The sequence below is a fragment of the Vicugna pacos genome, chromosome 15 (genome assembly GCF_048564905.1).
Source record: "Vicugna pacos chromosome 15, VicPac4, whole genome shotgun sequence".
Taxonomy (NCBI): domain Eukaryota; kingdom Metazoa; phylum Chordata; class Mammalia; order Artiodactyla; family Camelidae; genus Vicugna; species Vicugna pacos.
In genome coordinates, this window is record NC_133001.1 from 45,047,947 (window position 1) to 45,067,317 (window position 19,371).

Below are 19,371 nucleotides of genomic sequence, written 5' to 3' on the forward strand. Positions count from 1 at the left end.
ATAATTCAGTATTGGTTTTGGAGACAGGGAGAGAAGAGCTAAATTCTTTAAATTATTCTTTAATGTTATATTGAGAATATTTGGGGGAAAAAAGACATTATTTACAAATTCCATTTTGTGCCCAAATTTTTCTAAATTTTGTATTGGTATTATTTCAGAAGTGCAATAGTTGTATAGGAGGGCTGAATAAAAAGTGAACCACGTACCACCCAACTTAAGAACCAGAACATTAATAGAAACCATTCAAGTCCCCTGGGTAGCCCTTCTGGATACTTCTCCATAGAGATAACTCCACCCCAGAGGTAACTAATCTCTTGATTGTTGTAATTATCATTTCTTCATTCCTTTTCTTTCTTTTTAAAAGGATTTTCACCAAAATCACATGTATACATTGGCCTAAACAATGTAATGGTTATTTCCCCTTGTTTTGGAGCTTTATACAATGGTGTTTTATTGTATATACTTTTCTGCAGCTTGCCTTTTTTTCACTCAGTACTGTTTCTAGGATTTATACTTGTTATGTGTATGTTCTACTGCTTTCATTGTTTCGAGTTACCACAGTTTATCCAGTTTCTTGCTGTGCACATTTGGATTATTCCCTGGTTTTATTTTTGCAATTATAAACAGTATTGCTTGTTAAACGTCACCTGATGCAGGTGTTCGAAAAGTCTAAGGGCTCTTACCTAGACATGAAATTGCTGGAGCACAGGGTGTATGTAAATTCAAATTATTTTCCAAGGTAGCGTGGACTGAAGTAAAATGCACAACCTATAAGTTGAGAGTTATGTTTTATTCGGCAGGCTTTGAGGAGTCGAACCCGGGAGGCAGCCTTTCAGATTGCTTTAAGAAACTGTTCCAAAGTGGCCGGGGAGGCTCCAGGACATGTAGGGGTTTTGCCACAAAGACTAGGTAGTCAGAACCTCAAAAGATGACTGTCAATTAAAGAAAACCGGATATCTCAAGTTAAGGAATTTAATGCTTTTCTTTGTATGGGAAGGTGCAAAGTTCTGGGCTCATTGAAATCATTCTTTTGATATGCACCTAGCTAACTAGGGCCAGAATCCTGTTCTTTCCATCCTGACTTCCCTCAGGGTGCACTGTTGTGGGTGGCAAGCAGAGCCGGGGGCTGCCTGCTTGTCTGCATCCTGAGTTCCTTCCATTCACTGTCGGGGGTGGTGGTAACAGCTGATGACTTGATGGCCACAACATCCTTTCTTTACTAATATGGCTGGCACTATTTTTCATTCACAGTGGTTATATCAATCTTCACTCCCAACAGCAATGTTATCAGAACTATTGTTCTATAGGCTTAAGGCTTCTTAATTTATGACCCTCTAGTATTCCAAATGGTTTCTCATTGTGATCCTAATCTTTATCAACAATGAAATTGAGCATCAATTTATTGTCCATTCCAGTTTTCTCTTTTGCAAAATGTCTGTTTATGTCTTATGCCCAAATTTCTTTTGGGTTGTCTTTTTTTTTTTTTGTCCTGTTGTAGAGATTCTTTTTATTTTATTTTATTTTTATTGAATTATAGTTGATTTATAATATTGTATTACCAAGTTGTGAGGGTTCTTTATATATTCTAGATATCATTAATGTGGCTAACTTCACCCAGTTTGTGACTTGTCTTTTTCTTTTTTTTTTTTTTTTAACAGTTTTTGAGTTATAGTCATTTTACAATGTTGTGTCAAATTCCAGTATAGAGCACAATTTTTCAGTTATACATGAACATACATATATTCATTGTCACATTTTTTTTCCCACTGTGAGGTGACTTGTCTTTTTCTTGATTGTGTGTTTTGTTGAAGAAACATAGTTAATTTTAATGAAATCACATTTATCTTTCTTTTTAATGGAAGTTTTGTCTTTCACATATATTTCTCTAGTCAGCATTCTGTTGAGTACTTGAGGGGAACCTCTCCCAAGGTTTCACTGTATGTCGTTCTCTCTTCCACTATTCTGACCTGCAAACTCTAGCCACTTTGGTGTCCTCCAACTCATCTTCTCAACTCAGGGTGTCCTCTGGGCTCCAAATGGTTCTCTTCACTGTCATCTGGAAACTCTCAAGATGATATGCTGGGGCAGTCATAAGCTTCACCTCATTTGTTTCCTGTTTCTCAGAGATCACTCCTTTGTTGCCTGATGCCCAGGGCTTTGAAAACAGTTGTTTCATATATTCAGTCCTTTTTTTTTTTTTTTTTTTTTTTGATAATTGTTTCAGCCAAGAGGCAAGATGTGGTCTCTGTGTACATCATGGCCAGGAACAGAATTCTTCCACATCTTGTTCATTTATTCTTAAGTACTTTATATTTTTTGTTGCTACTGTGAATGATATCTTTTAAAATTTATATTTTATAACTGTTGCTGGCATATAAAAATACAATTTGTTTTTATTTTATATCCAACTGTTAGAGCAGGCAGATAGCTAGATATGAGCAGAGAAAGGGGGACACAGACCAAATGGCAGGAATTGGGCAGAAAGGAGGGGCACAAGCCAAATGCAGGAAAACATACATCATGTAAGCACCAGGGGTCCCTGGGCAGAAAAAGAAAAGCAGGAATCTTTGGGCTGATAAGGGGCCACACCTTTTGGCCTGGAGACCAACAAAGAAAGGTCAGAAAAGGCAGGAATTTCCAGTGTCCCAATGTAATCTTTTGCTCATTATGCCCTCATTTCGATAAATTAGCCTTGCGGATCAGAAGTACCCATCATGCACCAACACCATGACACTTCTGATCCAGACTAAGGACAAAAATCCCTCCTCCCTTTGGGAAGGTGGAGTTGGGATGATAATCAGGAAATATGACCCCAAGCCCTTCCCTCCTCAATGAATATTCCGCTCATTCATTTTTACACCCTATGTAACTAACTTGCCAAAGAAACCCAGGGCAGCTGCTCACCTGAGCCTGCCAGCTCTCCCTCTGAGAGTGTACTGTCCATCCTTGAATAAATCCTCACTTTACTTTTCTTAACCTCTATGTCTTGTCTCTGAATTGTTTCTGGGACAGGACAAGAACCTGGAACACTGGTTGGATTCACCAGCAACACAACTACCTTGCTATATATTCTTATTAATTCTAATAACTTATCTGTAGATAAATTCTTTTGGGTTTTCTATGTAGGCAATCATATCATTCACAAATAATGACAATTTTGTTGATGGTGGGTATGCTTTCCTTATACCTGATTTTAAAGGGATTATTTTATCATTAAAAATGTTTTGCTTGTGGGGAGGGTATAGCTCGGTGGTAGAGTACATGCCTAACATGCATGAGGTCCTGGGTTCAATCTCTAGTACCTCTGTTTCGATAGGATGGATAGATAGATAGATACGTAAATAAATACTAATTACCCCCCCAAAAGTTAAAAATAATGATGTTTGCCCAAGATTTTTGGTAGATATCCTTTCTCGGGTTTAAAAATGTCCTTTTCTTCTTGGTTTACTAAGAACTTTTATCATGAGTGTTAGATTTTTATCAAATGCTTCCTTCTACAACTGCTGAGATAACTTTTTCCACCCTTAATCTGTTAATGTGGTAAATCTCACTTGATGAATTTTTCTAACATTAAACAAACTTTGCGTTCTTGGAATAAACCCGATATGTTGATGATGTACTTATTTTTTAGACATTACCAGACTCAGTTGCTAATACTTCGTTCTACATTCTTGCTTCTGTGTTCATGAGTAAGATTAGCTGCACTGTCTCTTCAGCAGGGAGGCAAAGGCCAGGTTTAATGGATTAAGGAGGTAAGGTCAGGTGAGGATGAAGAGAATGCTATGGAGCGGAGGGTGTGGGGAGAAGAGTAGAGCAGATTATCTGGAGAAGAGAATGCTAAGGGAACAAGGAAAGGCTGTTTTTGTTTGAGGAAGGCAAGTGAGCATTCACTTGTTCATTTAGCAAATACTTATTCCTATTGAACGTTTAACTTCTGGGCACCAAGGATGTAGTGGTTAAAGCCCCCCTCATGACATTTACATTTTAACGGGGGTATCAAGCAATAAACAAGAAAGCCGTTGATAAATTTATAACTGTATGTGGAGGTGAGCTTACTGAATACAAGCAAAGCCCGTGGAGCTTAGAGAGTGGGGGGTGGAGGAGGCCATTGTCGGCGGAGCAGGGACGCAGGAAAGGCCTCTCTGAAGAAGTGACGTTTTAGCAGCAACCTGATCTTGTGAAGCCTTGAGGCCATCCTAGGGCCTAAGTTGGTGGGATGCACAGGAGGGGCTGGGAGGGGCTTGAGTAAGTGAATGGCATGATCTTCTGGATTTACGTCGAGATGGAAAAGGCAGTGGAGAAGGAAGGGGTGAGGGGAGATGCCTGCCTTTACCAGCCATAGGCCAGGGCTGGCCTTGGTGGCAAGGAGAGATCCTTTCCTCTGAAACAGGAGGACGGGCCCAGAGGGTGGGTGTCAGAGGAGGGATGTGCACATGTGCAGAGCTCAGTTGTCAAATGTAAGCCAGACGAAGGTCGGAGGCCAGAAATAATGGGAATCACAGTGGAACTGGAGCATAGAGTCAGAGGCAAGATGCTGGTGTTTGGTTTCAGAGGAGAAGTGATCCTGTGATACCAAAGTCTGGGATGGGCCATTCCTCCAATAAATGTTTTAACCCCTGGCTATCTCCACAAGCTTTGGAATCAGGCCAACTTGGATACAAGACCATTTCTACTACCAACTGACCTTGGGTGAGTTGCTTAATCTCTCTAAGCCTATTTCCTTATCTGAAAATGAGAATAGTACTGCTTCATAGGACTGCTGTGAGGAAGAAATGGAATAATACCTTTTGGCCAGCCTACCATCACCTCCTGTCTGAGATCTAACCCCTGAGCCCCAGAGGCTGCCCCCTGCAGCTGTCTTTGCACTGAATAGCTCTACTCCTTTGAGACTGCACTCTGAGGAAATACAGATAATCTAAAACGTAGCACAAGCTTCTGACCCCACCTGCATTGTCCAGGTTTCCAAAGTGGAGCGTAACATAGGAGAGTAGGAACTTTACCTTGCCTTCTGTGGTGCCAGGTACTGTCTGCGCTTAGCTAGTGATTGTCCAGTGTTAAGAAACTGTTCTGTGTGTGTGCATTCCTATGTGTGAATGTATGGCTAAGTGTGAGTGTGCGGTGTGTGGTCTGTGTGCCTGTGCACAGTGTGGGGTGGGCAAGGAATAGAAGCTGACCCAGCTCTTTCTTTGGTGCCTCTGGCCTCAAGGATCAGACGTCCATGTCAATGTCACAGGGCCAGGAAGTTCCGGTATGGGATAGACCAGGTCACATCCTGCACTCTCTCTCTGAGGTCAGGTTCCTTCTTGTGCCACAGCATTTGTAGAGGATGCTGAATGCCTTAAGCTCTAAGGAGCACATCCTGTCTGTGTGTCTGAGCTCCGGCAGTCTTAGTCCTCACACCTAATCTCACGTCTGTCTGTAAGAGGCAGCGAAGTTCTAAACAGAAATGGAAGGGGGCCTAGCCCTGGGCAATGGGCTCAGGAGGGGACAGAGCCTGGGGCTAGGGAGAAAAGTGTGGAGCAAGTCTGCACCTCCTGAGCCCCTTTTAGATAGTAAGGCTTCTCTGGGAGTTGCTGGGGCATCAGGTCCCCCACAGGTCCCCAACTCCTCCCCAGATCCCAAACCCACATGGGCCATCGCCTACTGCCCTGGGCCGCCACAGAGTCACAGCTTTTTGTCCCTTCCAAAGGCAGAAAGGAACACACCTCCCACATGGCCTCTCTGGTCTGAGGAAATGCAGACTTGGGGATATATGGCTGAGGGGACACATCCAGTTTCAGTGACATTAGGCACCCTCCCCTTCCCTTCTTGGGGCAGGGCTTTCCCAGGAAGTGGGAGGAGAAGGCTGGCCGCAGTCACATTTCACAGTCTCAGTAGAGGATAAACCCTTTAATTTGTTTCTGAAGAAAATAAACCTCAGTGGATCTTTCTTCCCCAAAGACATGGCTTCTAGAAAATGGTGCTTCCTGTGCTTTTGTAAGATAAAATTTCAGAAAAATATTTCCACAAAAATGCCTTTTGTTCATAAAAATGACTGATCTTTGGTGGTTCAGTATCAGTCTCTGTCCCCTTCTAAGGGAAGGGTTTGAGAATCACCTCACATGCCCTGCCCAGTCCCCCGCCTCCGACTGCTGGCCCCATTCGTGCCCCGGGTTCTGTTGGCTTCGCTGCATCTGTGTGTGTCTTTCCTAACTGGACATCCCAGCATGTCCCTCTGCCCCAACTCTACCCACTCACATGGTGTCTGCCTCTCTCTCAGATGTTCACTAGAGCGTCAGGAGGAACAGGAAGTCTGTGTGTCTGCCCCGTCAGGTAGCTTTGCCATCCAAGCAGGTTGGTGGGCCTGGTGCTTCCATGGGAATTCTGCAGACCAGGCTAGTAGGGGCTTCCTTCTTCCAGGAATAGTTGCTACTGGGATGCTTTCCAGGTCACGGGTTGCCTGGAGCTGGGTAGTCAGGGGCACTGGCCTATCTGAGATGCTCTGTGGTCAACAGGCAAGAAATTACAGGTGGGGGTCCTGGAGCCCAGGCCACTCCTTCCAGGAGAGTCACTGAAGACTCCATATCCCAGGGAAAAAGATGGATCATGTGTAAACTGTGAAGCAAGGATGCTGAAGGGCTGAGATGAAAGGGGAACTTGGAGCCCAGAAGATGCTGCTCCTGCGTCCTGGCTCAGAAGTCTCAATTCAAGCGAGGCTGTAGCTGGTCCTCCTGTAGGAAAGAAGCCAAAGAGAAGGATATGGGTGGAGTGGGGTCCTGTAGAAGTATCAGTGGCTGGTCCTTGTCTTCCTCGCAATAGCTCACCTTCTTGACCTTGTGAATGAAGCTACAACCTGGTTTCTCTAAGTCCCATCAAGCAGTTCCCCATCCATGTGTCATTCCCTGAGTGTAACGCGTGATCTCAGTATGATGAGCTAGAGTCCAAGGCAGGGAGGGGCCCACGGTGATGCCACTTCCTGCCTATCCTGTGTGGTCCTCTGTATGGACATATGCTTGTATTTGTAAGTGTATGAGCACCTGCAAAAATGTGGACATGGCTTGTGAATGTCTGCTGGACCAGACATGTTAATACTGCAACACCTCCTTGGCCTCAGGCTCTGTGTGGAGCTCTTGGGCCACAAAAATGAATAAAACTCAGCCCCAGCCATCAAGGTCCCTGTAGTCTACTAGGAGAGCCAGGCAGTGAGCATATCGTCCCTGCGCAGTGAGATCGGTGCTTTGAAAGGGGAAGGACAAGGCCAGAGAGCTGCTCAGTGCAGCCTGTGGCAGGAAGGGTAGAAGATGATTCCTAGGTTTGGGGTCCCAGGCTGCAAGGAGATGCAGTTCACTGGGACGGGGGTACAGTAGGAGGAGAAATTGGGGTGAAAATGAATTTAGCTTGGGGCATTAAGACTGACTGCCGTGCTTGTGAGACACCAGGTGGAGATGTCCAAATGACAGCTGGACATGTAGATCTGGAATTTGAAGGAGGTCCTGGAGCGGGGCAGATTGAGAACTTACCAGGCACAAGAGGTGCCTGAGGTCAAGCAAGTAGCTGAGGTGCCTGGAGAGCAGAAGGAATAGGGGCCAAGAAGGGAGGCCTCCCATACCACCACCCAGCAGGTGATGGAAGGAAGGAGACTGAGATGGGATGAGCAGAGTCGTAGAAGAAAATCCAAGAGAAGATGGCATCACTGAAGCTTAGGAAAGAGTCTCCAAAGGCAGGCCTGTCCAGCTGTGTAAATACCGCAAGGAGACCTGCGGCCTGGTTAGTCAGTCCCACACCACTGCACGGCCCTCTGCCTCCCTGGGTGTTGGTAGTCCTGATGTGTGTACCCATGTGTGCGGGGTGCCCACCTCCGAAGGCTCCGCGGGCGGGGGGTGTCCTGACGTGGCACCTTTGGAGTGGGGCCGACCATGAGGATGCACACACCGGTGAGAATCATGCAGGTAGGCACGGCACCGATGAGGACTTTGAGGGTCACCACCACCTGCTCCGCCTGCTTGCAGGCTCCTGCCTCATAGCCCGCAAAGCTGGAGAAACACCATCCTATGCATTGAGTTCAGATCCTACCAAGCCTGGCTGCTGGAAAAAGGGGTCCCAGATGCCCACCACACTATCTGGAAACGAATTCATTTCATGGCCAAATAAGCCTAACAGTTGAGGGAATGGGCAGGCCAGGGAGGAGTCAGAGAGAACTGAGAATGGGGAAAGCAGAGGCTTCAGAAGGGGTACAGCCACCAAGAAATGCCAATTCTCAGTCATGTGCGCAGAGAAAGCTGGGGCAGGGGGTTCCCCCACACTCTCCAGACTCATGGGTGGCCCCTGGCTGGCTCGGGTGGGGGACTCTGCCCTTTCTTCCCACGCCGCGAGTCTTTCGTGCCTCTGGTACAACCCAACTCTGGGACTCACTCCAGGCTGAGAGTGGAGATGCCCAGGGCGCCTGCGCCTGAAAGCTTGGTGAAGAAGACATAGGATGAGTAGAAGATGGTCTCCAGCCCTGGGCCGTGCTGGTGCTGGTGCTGCAGCTGGAAGTCATCCACCACATCTGGAAGCATGGACCTGGGGAGAGGGGGCTGCAGAGTTATCCCTTTTATCCCTTTGACAGCCACCAGCCTGTGAACTCCCTGGGGACAGAGACTGAGTCACCCCTGGGTCCCTGCTGCCCAGGACCAGGACTGGCCCACAGAGCCAGGGAATAAGTGTGCTTGTATTTCCCCAACACACGGCTGTCCACCCTTCCTGCTGTCTTGTGCTCTTTTAGGAGGGCTCCAAGGACCGAGCTCGTGGCCTCCATCTCCCGTAAGTGGGAGAGCCCCTCCCCAGCACAGGCTGGACACAAGGGGCCTGGGACAGCAGGTTCACGTGCACAGGGCTCCCATACCCCTTTCCCCTCACCCAGCCTACCAGGGCAGCAGCAAGGACACAGCAATGCTCACGCCAGACACAAAGGCCACGACATACGCCACGGGTGCTGTGGGCACAGCAGCCAACAGGATTGCAAACGGCACTATCCCCTAGGGAGACAGACACACTAGCTGCTCCCTCCAGCTGCACCTCCCCCTTGCTGTTTGATTCACACACTCACCAGTCTTCACTGATGAGCCCCTGTGCCTGGTTCTGTGCTGGGCACTGAGGACACAGCGAATACAGATGCAGCCCTGCTGACCCCCAGGAGGAGGCTCAGGCTTCAAGGTCACATCCCCCGCAACATCACCCTTGCTTCCCGCCTCACTCACACAGATACCGAAGGCCGACATCCTCTTCCCAAATCGCTGTAGAAGCCACTCCCAGAGTGGGGTGCTCAGGACTGCTGAGACCTGTAAGCAGCAGAATCATCACAGCCCAGCAGAATCATCACAGCGCCTTTGCCAGGTTCTCAGAGCCCTGGGTTTTAGGTGGGATGCCCAACTTCAACCTCCCACTCTGGTTGGAACCTGTGGTTATGAACTTTATGACCCTGGCCCCAATCCCACCCTCTGCTGAAACGCAGGTGACTAAGACCACAGCAGAGTCCCAGTGTTGACCATCAGAACTTGGGCCACACATGTCATGTTAAGGCCCACACGTCCCCAACTCAGGACCCTGAATGGCCTTGCCCCCACCACCCCAGGCCCCCTCACCAGGATGGTTAGCACCACGTTCTGGACATGGTCATGTAGCCGGGAGGCGTGTGTACAGAACAGGACAAGGTAGCTCTGCTCCACCTGAGGAGGTCGATAGGAAGTGGGCGTGTACAGGAAATGGTAGAAACTTGGAAGTCAAGGGCAAGGTCTAGGTCTCAAGTCTGGCCTCCCCTTTGGGAACTTGAGCTCTGGTCCTGCCTGCATCATGGCAGGATGGCGTATTCTCCCCAACAAGGGATGCTTATACCTGACACAGGTATAAACGCCATTCCTAGTCCCCCTCCCTGGCACAGCTGAAAGCTGTGGACTTTACCACCCCAGACACTGTCAGCTTCCCGGTGCCTGGCCCTGACCCTCCCCAGTCCCACAGGCTCCATTCTCTCCTCCTAGCACCAGCCTTGCCGGGCCCATGCAAGCCACTGGTTCCTCTGTGTTGCGGTGGAGACGAAAAACTGAACCTGGACGTATGCAGGGTCAGTATGGCCACAGCCAAGCCAATGCGGATCTGTCTGGCTGGAGGTACCTGAACGGCTGCTGAGATGAACAGGAAGGAGATGACCAGCTTCAGGTAGGGCGGGTGCCGGACTGTGAGGCACAGCCCAGACAGGAAGCTCAGGCCCTGGCCAGCGGCTGTGGCAGAGGGGTCTGCAACACAGGAAGGGGACACCATGGCTTCGTGGAGTTCAAAACCAAAACCCACACCCAAGAGGGGCCCTGTCCTAGCTGCTGTTTCCTACAATGCCTTCACCCCCATGCCGTACCTGGTCGCTCCTTCACGCCGAGGCAGAGCAAACCACTGCACACAGGGTAAGTCACAGCAACCACAGCGGCTGCAATGGAGTAGAGACGAGCCTGGAGGACAGGACAGAACTTCAGTGAGGATGACATCACCAACCAATGGAGGTGGGAACACGTAGGGGACGGGCAGGAATACCTCCCAGTGGGAGCCGAGGGACCCACTGCCCAAGGTTAAGGATGCTCGGTGCCCCGCCTCCCAATCAGCCCAGCAGGGGAGGGAGATCTAAGGGGCCAGAATGGTCCTTCTGCTGACGCCGTGCCTCCTGCGTGCACCCATGACACCATGGGTCTAACCCATGCCCCACCCCCTCTCATTTTTTTAAGCAAACATTCGTTGCTGCTGATTTCTGTGTGCTAGACCCTGAGGTCACTGTGGTGAGTAAGTGACCTCTGTGCATCCACAGTAAGCGGCTTGGAGGGTGTGTGTGTGTCGGGCTTGGGGACGACGCAGACCCAAGAATAGACAGTTACAGCACAGTGTGAGGCACGATGACCCAGATAAACGTCAAAACCAGACATGGTGCCTCCTATCAGAGGTAATAAAGTACACATAAGACACGCATGGGAGTCAGTCATTCAGTTCAGGATAAGGGCTGTTTCTGGTGGGGGAGGCGGGCAGGGCTTCACCCGTGCAGCTGCAGCACAGTTGTATGGGGCCCCACGTTCAGAAGGCGCGGCACTTGGAAGTTGATGCTCAGCTGTCCTGAAATTCTTGATGATTTTATCTACAAATTTGTGTTATGTAAATGAATTTGATGGGACAATAGAGCTGGAACTACCAACAGGCACCTGAATGCTTTGCACCTTGGCTCACACGAGGCTCCGTGTCCTGAAGGTGGTTCTCAGCCTCCTGCTCCCTACTTCTTGGCACCCCAGGACCCACCCAGCCTCTTGCTCTCCAACCCAAGAGGCCACTGCCACCCTCTGTTCCACTCTCACCCAGACAGCAACCCACCTAGTAGCTTTGGAGAGGGGGCTTGTAGAGACCTCAGAGGGGCCCAGTCATGGAAGTGGGGAGGGTAAATCTGGGAGGGGCAAGGGTGCAGGCCTCTGGTCTTCGATTGGCAGCACCATGATGGGTTCTGAGGACAACTGGGTGGAGCCTCTCACCAACCCTGATCCAGGCAATCCCGTGATTGGGGCGGTGAGCTGTGGGACAGAGGACTGACTTCCCCACACTCTCTGGGGGCCTAAAGTTTCATTTTTGCACTCTACACAGGCAAATTCTGTAGCTGAGCTGCAGATGGGTCTGGGGATGAGTACGCAAGGACTTCATGTAATGCGTTCTTAAGAGTGGTGAGCCATGGGTGTTGGTGTTATTATTCTCATACCATTGAGTCTCAGATGTTGGTGGAAGACAGTGATGTGTTTTGCTTAAGGAGAAAGGGGAGGAATAGAAGATGAACTTGACCGATAAATAGATGAACTTCCCCTAATTGCTGAAGAGGGACCTGCTTTGAGAGGAGAGGAAGGGCTACTGCCCCAGGTTTCTATTCTCCTTTCACACTGGGGGTGGGGCTTTACCTGGAGCTCTGCCAGGACGCCAAGCCCTTCTGCTGTCCCTCTCCCCTGCCCCTGCCTGTGGCCCTTCCCCACCTCTTTCCCTTCTCTGTGGTCTACCTCCTCCCCTCCAGATGGCCTGCTGATCCATCCTTTTACTCTATGTTTAGGTGGCACCCAGGGGGAGAAGCAGGTTTAGCGGGGAGGATGGGTTTCATGGGCTCAGAAGAGCAGGGAACAAATTGGAGGGTGTGGTGTGCAGAGCTGAGCCCCCAGTAACCATGAAGAGACCTGGGGGAGAAGTGGCCCTGGAAGGAAGAGGCGACCCTGAAGTGGGGGACCCAGTGGGTCCAGGCAGTCTGGGCACTCACCGCACTGGGGGCAACGGCCACCTGCCCTGGGAACGTGGCCTCCTCACACCTTTGGGACCCGTGGGCACCAGACACAATGAGTCCATGGATGGTGGCGCCCATCAGTGTCCCTGCCATCTCCATGGTCATCCCTGGGATGGAACACAGAGCAAGGTGATGGAGCTCATGGGGCCCGGGGGCAGAGCCATCTCACCCCACCCTACCCCCACCAGCGTGCACTCACGGTATGCAGTGCCGGAGTCCCGCTCCCTGGGGTTGGGGGTCAGGAGCATGATCAGTGCTGTGTAGGGCACCTGGAAGAACTGGGGCGCCCAGACAGAGCATGGGATGGCTCCTACCGCCAGACTGCCAACCCGGGCCACAGCTTCCCAAGCCTAGGCCCACACCAGGCTGGCACATCCCCACTGATCTCCCAGGCGTTAGGGGTGAGGGGCAGGAGGGATAGCTAGCCTAGAGCCCATGAGAAGAGCTAGTGGTAGATCAGCAGGCACTGGTGAGCAGGTGGGCAGTGGGAACCTGGACACCTACCCCTACCACACACACACTTCACAGTGGCCACCGGCTAGTAATGGGGTTCCAGGAGTCCAGGCCCAGGAAGCGGGGCCACCTGCTTACCGTGGCCAGAGCCTGGAACAGGTAGTAGAAGGTCATGTACCAGAGGCCTCGCAGGCTGTTGAAGGGGGACAGGTACCACAGGAAGAAGTAGGCCAAGGCAATGAAGGGCATGCAGCCCAGCACCCTGTGGAAGCACAGCCTAGGTTGAGTGCCCTGGAACACCAGGACAGGGGATGCAAAGGGTGGGCCTGGAGCACCCTCACCTCTCTGGGCATAAGCCCTCTACCCCTAGAGAAGCCCTGGGCTGGAGCTCTCACCGTGGGAGCCATGGAGGGGGAGAAGTGGCTAATGGGATGAGGAGGTGGCTGGGACTGGGGGCTGGGGTGCTTGGGGGCTCCGTGGTGCCATTCCCTGTATCCAGGACCCTGAGACAGAAGCAATTGTTATCTCCTCTGTGAGATCTTCCAAGATGTCCAGCCCAGCCCAAACACACTCCTAAACCTCTGGGAGGCTTTGAACAGTCCTGTGCCACCAGGTGAGGAAGAGCCCCCAGGAATGTCTCTGAATTCCTGTATGATGCAGTCTGACTCAATCCATTCCCGTCACCTACTGTCCAGTTTTGTCTCTAACCATCCACAGGGTTTTCCACTAAAAAGCAGGGCTGTGACAAACACAGTGACCTCAAGCCAGGGATGGGTGCCAGGATCCTAAGATCCACGGGGCTGCTCACCAGGGCATGAGTCGTCCAGACCCTGTCCTCCTGCTTCTGTTGATGAAGAACCCAGCCAGAGGGTCGGCAGCTGCCCCAAACACCTTCCCTCCAAACAGGACAAGTGACACCTGGGCAGCAGAGATCTGAAAGGGACAGGGGAGGGGACAGCCAAGGCCTAGCAGAGTCAGAGGGGGTGTCTGGGACTGCCTGCCCAGCAGGAGGAAGATCTGGGAAACCGGCTGCGGCTGGAGTCCCAGTGTCTATTCGGTCTCTTCCCCAGGACCTGAGCCCAGAAGGCTCTGAGGGCACATCTGAACCAGTGAAGGAGCAGCTGAACACCAGCACATTGCTGTTATACTTAAGCCCAGTCACTTTTGGAGAAGACTGAGAGACTCTCACCTAAGTTGCTCAGTGTAAGAAGGGTGCACCGAGGCCAACAGTCAGAGGCAGACCTTGTGTTATGCAATGTAAATGTTTTATTGATTTTTCTGATGACATAAATGATACACTCATAAACACAACCAAACAGTACAGAAAAATATTGACCAAAGCTCATCTGAAATTCCACCATCCTGAGACAACTACCAGAAGCATTTTGATCATCCTTTCATGCATTTCTTTATGTGCATTTGCAATTTTTAATTTTACATAAATAGGATCATAGCAGTGTCATTTTAAAAAAAATCATGGCTGCCTTATTAAAATGTTCATTTTTGCTTGCACTCTATCCTCCACCATTCCTTCCTAAACTCAGCATTAACAGTCTGGTGGATATCCTTCTGGAAATTACTTAGTCCATGCTCATCCTTTAATCATGTACAGACATATACATGTCAATATACCTATGCACACACAAATATATGGCATGTCTTTGGTAAAATGGGATCATTTTACACCCTTCTCTAAAACTAACTTTCTTCACTAGTTAGTGCATAATGAAAATCCCTCCACGTCAACTAGTATGGGTCTAACTCATCCTTTTGAACGACTACACATTAGTCCATTATACGGATATAGCTCAACTTATTATCCAATTACTTCTATATTGTTGGACATCCACATTGTTTCACATTTTTCCACTACAAACAGCCTAAAATAAATATCCATAAGGAGACTGCCTTCAGTAGCATTTGGTTTTCTGTCAAGCTTGGAAGTGCCACGTGCCAAGGATGGTGTGGGTGGAAGTAAAGGTGGGGTGAAAGAACCAGACACCAGGGAAGATGACAGACAGTAGAGGGCCCCGGGGCTGCTGTCCACACTCACCTGTGCCACATCAAGCAGGAAGAGTTGCAGGTAAAAGGCTACGGCGCTTGAGGCCACCTGGTTGGGAACCCCGCCAATGCCATAACACACCTTTGTACAGAATGAGAGGCGACCAGCTCTGCTGTCCTGCGGGAGACACAGGAGCTAAGCCCCCACTTCCATAGACACATCACAACTCCCCACAGCCCCCTGATTTCCAAAAGCATCCTGAAGTCTCTATGTCTTGAGGGCTTCTCCAGCAACCTCTCAGACCTAATTTGTCCCAAATCATCTTAAAAGGAAGTGAGACAGTCTCAAAAGGAAAAAAAAAAATCCTAAACTATGACCTGTAAACATTTCCAAGGGAAGTTCTTACTTATATCTGCCCCACAGGGCTTTCTGCTGCAGTCTGTTGTATTTTCTGAATCAGCCAGCCAGAGTAAACTGGGGGTTGAGAGGCGCCCCCAGCTTTGCTACCAACTGCCTGAGTGACTCTGAATAAATCACTTTACCTCTCTAAGCCTCATCTGTCAAACGGAATATTCCTGCCAATTTCAATTGTTTTCATGAGCAAATGAGGCAATGGCTTTGGGGGCTGACTGTTAAATGTTCAGGACTTTCACAAGCCAATTATTGAACCACCGGCAGCCTGAAATCAGCCATGGTGAGAGTATTTACACCACAGAAATCAGCAAACACTACAAATCAGAGCTTTTTTTTTTTTTTTTAAACCCTGCAGTTTTAGGCAATGTACCACTGAAAGGAAGTAATCCTTATGACCCCAAATATGTGTGTGTGCATATATACATATATATATAACTGGGGTCATATATATATACCCCCTAGGCTACCCAGTGAACTCCCAATTCGAAATTAGACTGTCTACTCCCAGCCCCACATGGTTGCTGAATAGGCATTTCAGTGTAGCATGGTCAAAACACAGCTCCTTATTTCCATTCCACTGTCCAAACGTCCCAACCCTCTTGTCCCCATTGCATTCAGGCCACAAACGTAGGAGTCATCTTGATTCCTCTTTCCCAATTCCTCTGTCTAATCTATTGGTGAGAGCCTCCTAAGTGGCTTCCCTACTTTTACTCTCATTCCCTACTGTCCACTCTCTGTCCAACAGCCAAAGTGATCTTTTCATAACATAAATTAGATTTTCTCATCTCTATATAAAACCCTCTGACAGCTGTTCAAAACTCCAGTCCTTCCCATAGAGCCAAGGGGCCCACCCAATCAGCCCCCACACCCTTTCCCACTTCACTTCAGATAGCTACCTCACCAACCATGGTAGTCTCCTTCCTGTTCCTCAAAATGACCATGCCTGCGGCTGCCTCAGGGCCTTTGCACTTCCTGTCCCTTCTCTCTGGAAGGCTCTTTCTCCAGGTCTTTGCAAGAGCTGACTCCTTGCCATTCAGGCTGAAGCCTAAGAGGCCTTCCCTAACCACCCAAATCCCTCTCTCAATTATACTTACTACATGATATATTCTTATTTATTTCCTGCCTCTCTCCACCAGAATATAAACTCTCTGCGAGCATGAACTATATAAATTTTATTCACCACCATGACCTTCATACCTAGAACAATACTTGGCATATAGATGCTCAATATATATTTGTTGAAAGAATAAATGCTATGAAGACACTGTGTAAAGTTCTATTTCTTCAAAAGATGCTGGGAATCCTTCTTTTTCATCCTTTGCCTGAACATGGGAGGGGGAGTGGAGAGGGCTATTGCTTCGCCCATTTTGGTATCTTGCCAGACACCCCAAATGGGCTCTTTTGAACCGAAGGTCTTCCTAGATAAGGGCTTATCAAATCCTCTGCACATGCTTCCTACCCACAGAAGAAAACTACACATGAGGCAGGATGTGGTCTCCTTTTCTGACATTTGTGTGAACATTATTTCAACTTCCAGAAAACTTTAACAACAGGCAGAATCCAACATGATAGCCCTTCCCACATCTCACTCCATAATGGATTCTGGTTTCCCTCTAAACGTACCTATCAAGTTTCTGGTACATAGAAGTCACTTGAAAAAGACATTCTAGCTGAAACTAGTTAGATGACACAATCTTGGAATCTTGAGGAAGACAGTTTTACCTACTTAAATCATAAGCCCTTCACAGTCAACTGAGAACAAGTTTCAGAGTTAGACAAGCTTAAATCCAAACTCTCTGCCTGCCATTTCTGGCTGTGTGACCAGGGCAAGGTACTCAGTGAGGATGAGCTTCATCTCCCCCCACGTGAAGGGGGATAATACACCTCACAGAGTTGTCCTGAGAGTTAAATGCTAGCACGTAATTGGCAATGTTGATCTGGCCATTAATCTCACTGTGAATATTTAAATTTCCCTGGGAAATGAGAGTCCTCAGAGGGCCTCTTTATCTCACTAATTCTTTCTTGAGGGCCACAATCTTTTGCTCTGAGGTGCCTGAGAGGAAGCACTGAGTCAACAGGGAATTGAGGTGGTGGTGAAGTGAAGCCATAGACAGAATGGGTGCATTAAGCACAGAGCTGGCAGTGGATTTTTGCATTCAGCAGAAAGCTCAGACGTCCTAACTCCTTTTCAACACAGCTACCCTGAACGGCACGCCCCAGTCCCATGCACGGAGTGAGGACAGAGGTGGGGGATATGGAGAGGCTGAGGACACCCTAGGTTCCCACTTGCCCTCCACCCTTACTCCGGAGCCAGGAAGGACATCTCTGGGGGCAGTTATCCCAAGCGAGGAGAGCCTGGGACCTGGAGGAAGCCAGGGTTTGAGAGGTTAGCTAAGTCCACAGCATCTGCCTGGAGATTGAGGAAAGGTGGCAGCCTCCACACGCACAATTCAAAGTCCTACCACCCCAGAGTTCAGGAGAACTAGGGAAGGCCTGGAGTGTGACGGACAAGAGCCTTAGCCTGACACTGACCATGCCTGACCAGTTGAATTCAGACAAGTCAGGTGACTTGCTAGGACTCAGTTTCCCAATCTGTTCTGTCTAAGGACTACCGAATACCCTCTGCCTCTCAACTGTCAAACCCCAGCAGGGACAGTACAACAGCCTGAAGGCTTGGGCCATGGACCCTGCGGAGCTGCCGCTGGCTACACCCAGACGCCTCGAAGGTCCCGGAGACCCCTCCGGCCCGGTCCCGCGCAGGAAGGAGCCCAGCGCCCACCGTCCGCGCCTGGCTCAGCCCCAGCTCCCCTCGCGCCCCTGGCTTTGCGCTCACCGAGTCGGCCTCGAAGGCTTGCGCTTCCCGCAGGGTCAGCGGCGCCTCAACCGCCGGGGCGGCAGTCCCTTCTGAGGACACCGCCATCGCGCACGGCTGCTCCGAGACTGCGACCCTCCCTCTCGGGGTTATCACCCGGCCGGCCTCAGCCCCAGCCCCGCGGGGAGGGCGGCTCCCGGGCCGAGTGGGCGCGGCGCGGCGAGGGGCGGGGGCAACGCGCGGGAAATCAGGATGCCGCGAAGTGCGCGGGTTGTTTCCCAAAGTAGAAAAAACCCGCCAGGAACCCAAATTTGCTGCGCAGAAAGGCTGGCAAGTTACTTGGGGCAGTTTTTCTTGGGACAGGTCTCCGAGGGAGTGAGAGCCAGCGGCGGTTCCCGCTGAACTCTCCTGCGAAATCCTCTAGAAAGTCAAAATCGACAAATGGGCAATAAAAACTTGAAAAGATACCCTGTCATTAGGGAAATACAAAACTACAAGACAGCACTCCCCTGGAAGTCTATAATTAAAAAGATAGACAATAACAAGCATTGGTAATGGAAATGGATGTGGAAAATCATACATTGCTAGTGGGCAAGTAAACTGCAGGTGCTTAGGAAAACCTGTCAGTTCTTCAAAACTATGAAATTATATGACTCAGCAATTCCACTCCTAAGGATGTAAGAGAAATGAAAACATGATCATACAACTTTAAGACAAATGTTCATAGCAGCACTATTTATAATAGCTAAAGTGGAAACAACCCAAATGTCCATCAACTGATGGATAAATAGTTAGGAATATTCACACAATGGACTAATATTCAACAATAAAAAGGACATGAATGACCCTTAAAAACATTTTAAGTGAAAAAACCCCCACATATTGTATGAAATGTCCAAACAGGCAACTCTATAGGAAGAATGTAGACTTGTGGTTGTCTAGAATTGAGAGTGGAGAAAGACTGCTAATGGGTATGGAGTTCCGTTGAAGAGAGAAAAATTTTCTAAAATCAGCTTGGGGTGATGATTGCACAATCCTGTGAATACACTAAATACCTAATGTACACTCCAAATGGGTGAACTGTAAGGTATGTGGATTACACCTCAAGAAAGCTTTTTTAAAGAGGGAATGGGTGTGATTCTTTCCACTGGATGAAATGATGAAATGCAAATATGACTGGTGCCAGCGAAGCTATCTGGAGACCTCGAGTCAACTGGTGCTGAGGTCTGCTGATTAACAATACAGGAGACATTGTTTCATGAAGTTGATCTAGCAACCCTAAACTGCTTCCCTCTGGACTTTTGCATGGGAAATAAAAATTTATTCTGTAAACCATTATTATTTTGGATTTCCTATTACAGCAAAATTTAATCCTGAAGTATGAACTACCCT

General features: G+C 49.0%; 1 protein-coding gene across 1 annotated transcript; it reads right to left on the reverse strand.

Annotated features, from left to right (window-relative positions):
* Window positions 1-5,955: 5,955 nt before the first annotated feature.
* MFSD2B (MFSD2 lysolipid transporter B, sphingolipid) lies at window positions 5,956-18,087 on the reverse strand. The gene is made up of 14 exons (XM_072938125.1): window positions 18,001-18,087; window positions 14,805-14,930; window positions 13,560-13,684; window positions 12,890-13,013; window positions 12,498-12,576; window positions 12,275-12,405; window positions 10,367-10,457; window positions 10,129-10,250; window positions 9,603-9,686; window positions 9,219-9,299; window positions 8,887-8,996; window positions 8,392-8,541; window positions 7,836-8,012; window positions 5,956-6,710 (listed from the first exon to the last, which is right to left on the reverse strand). Exons 1-14 carry the CDS (start codon window positions 18,085-18,087, stop codon window positions 6,686-6,688), a joined length of 1,512 nt encoding a protein of 503 aa, XP_072794226.1. The 3' UTR covers window positions 5,956-6,685.
* Between the last annotated feature and the right edge of the window lie 1,284 nt (window positions 18,088-19,371).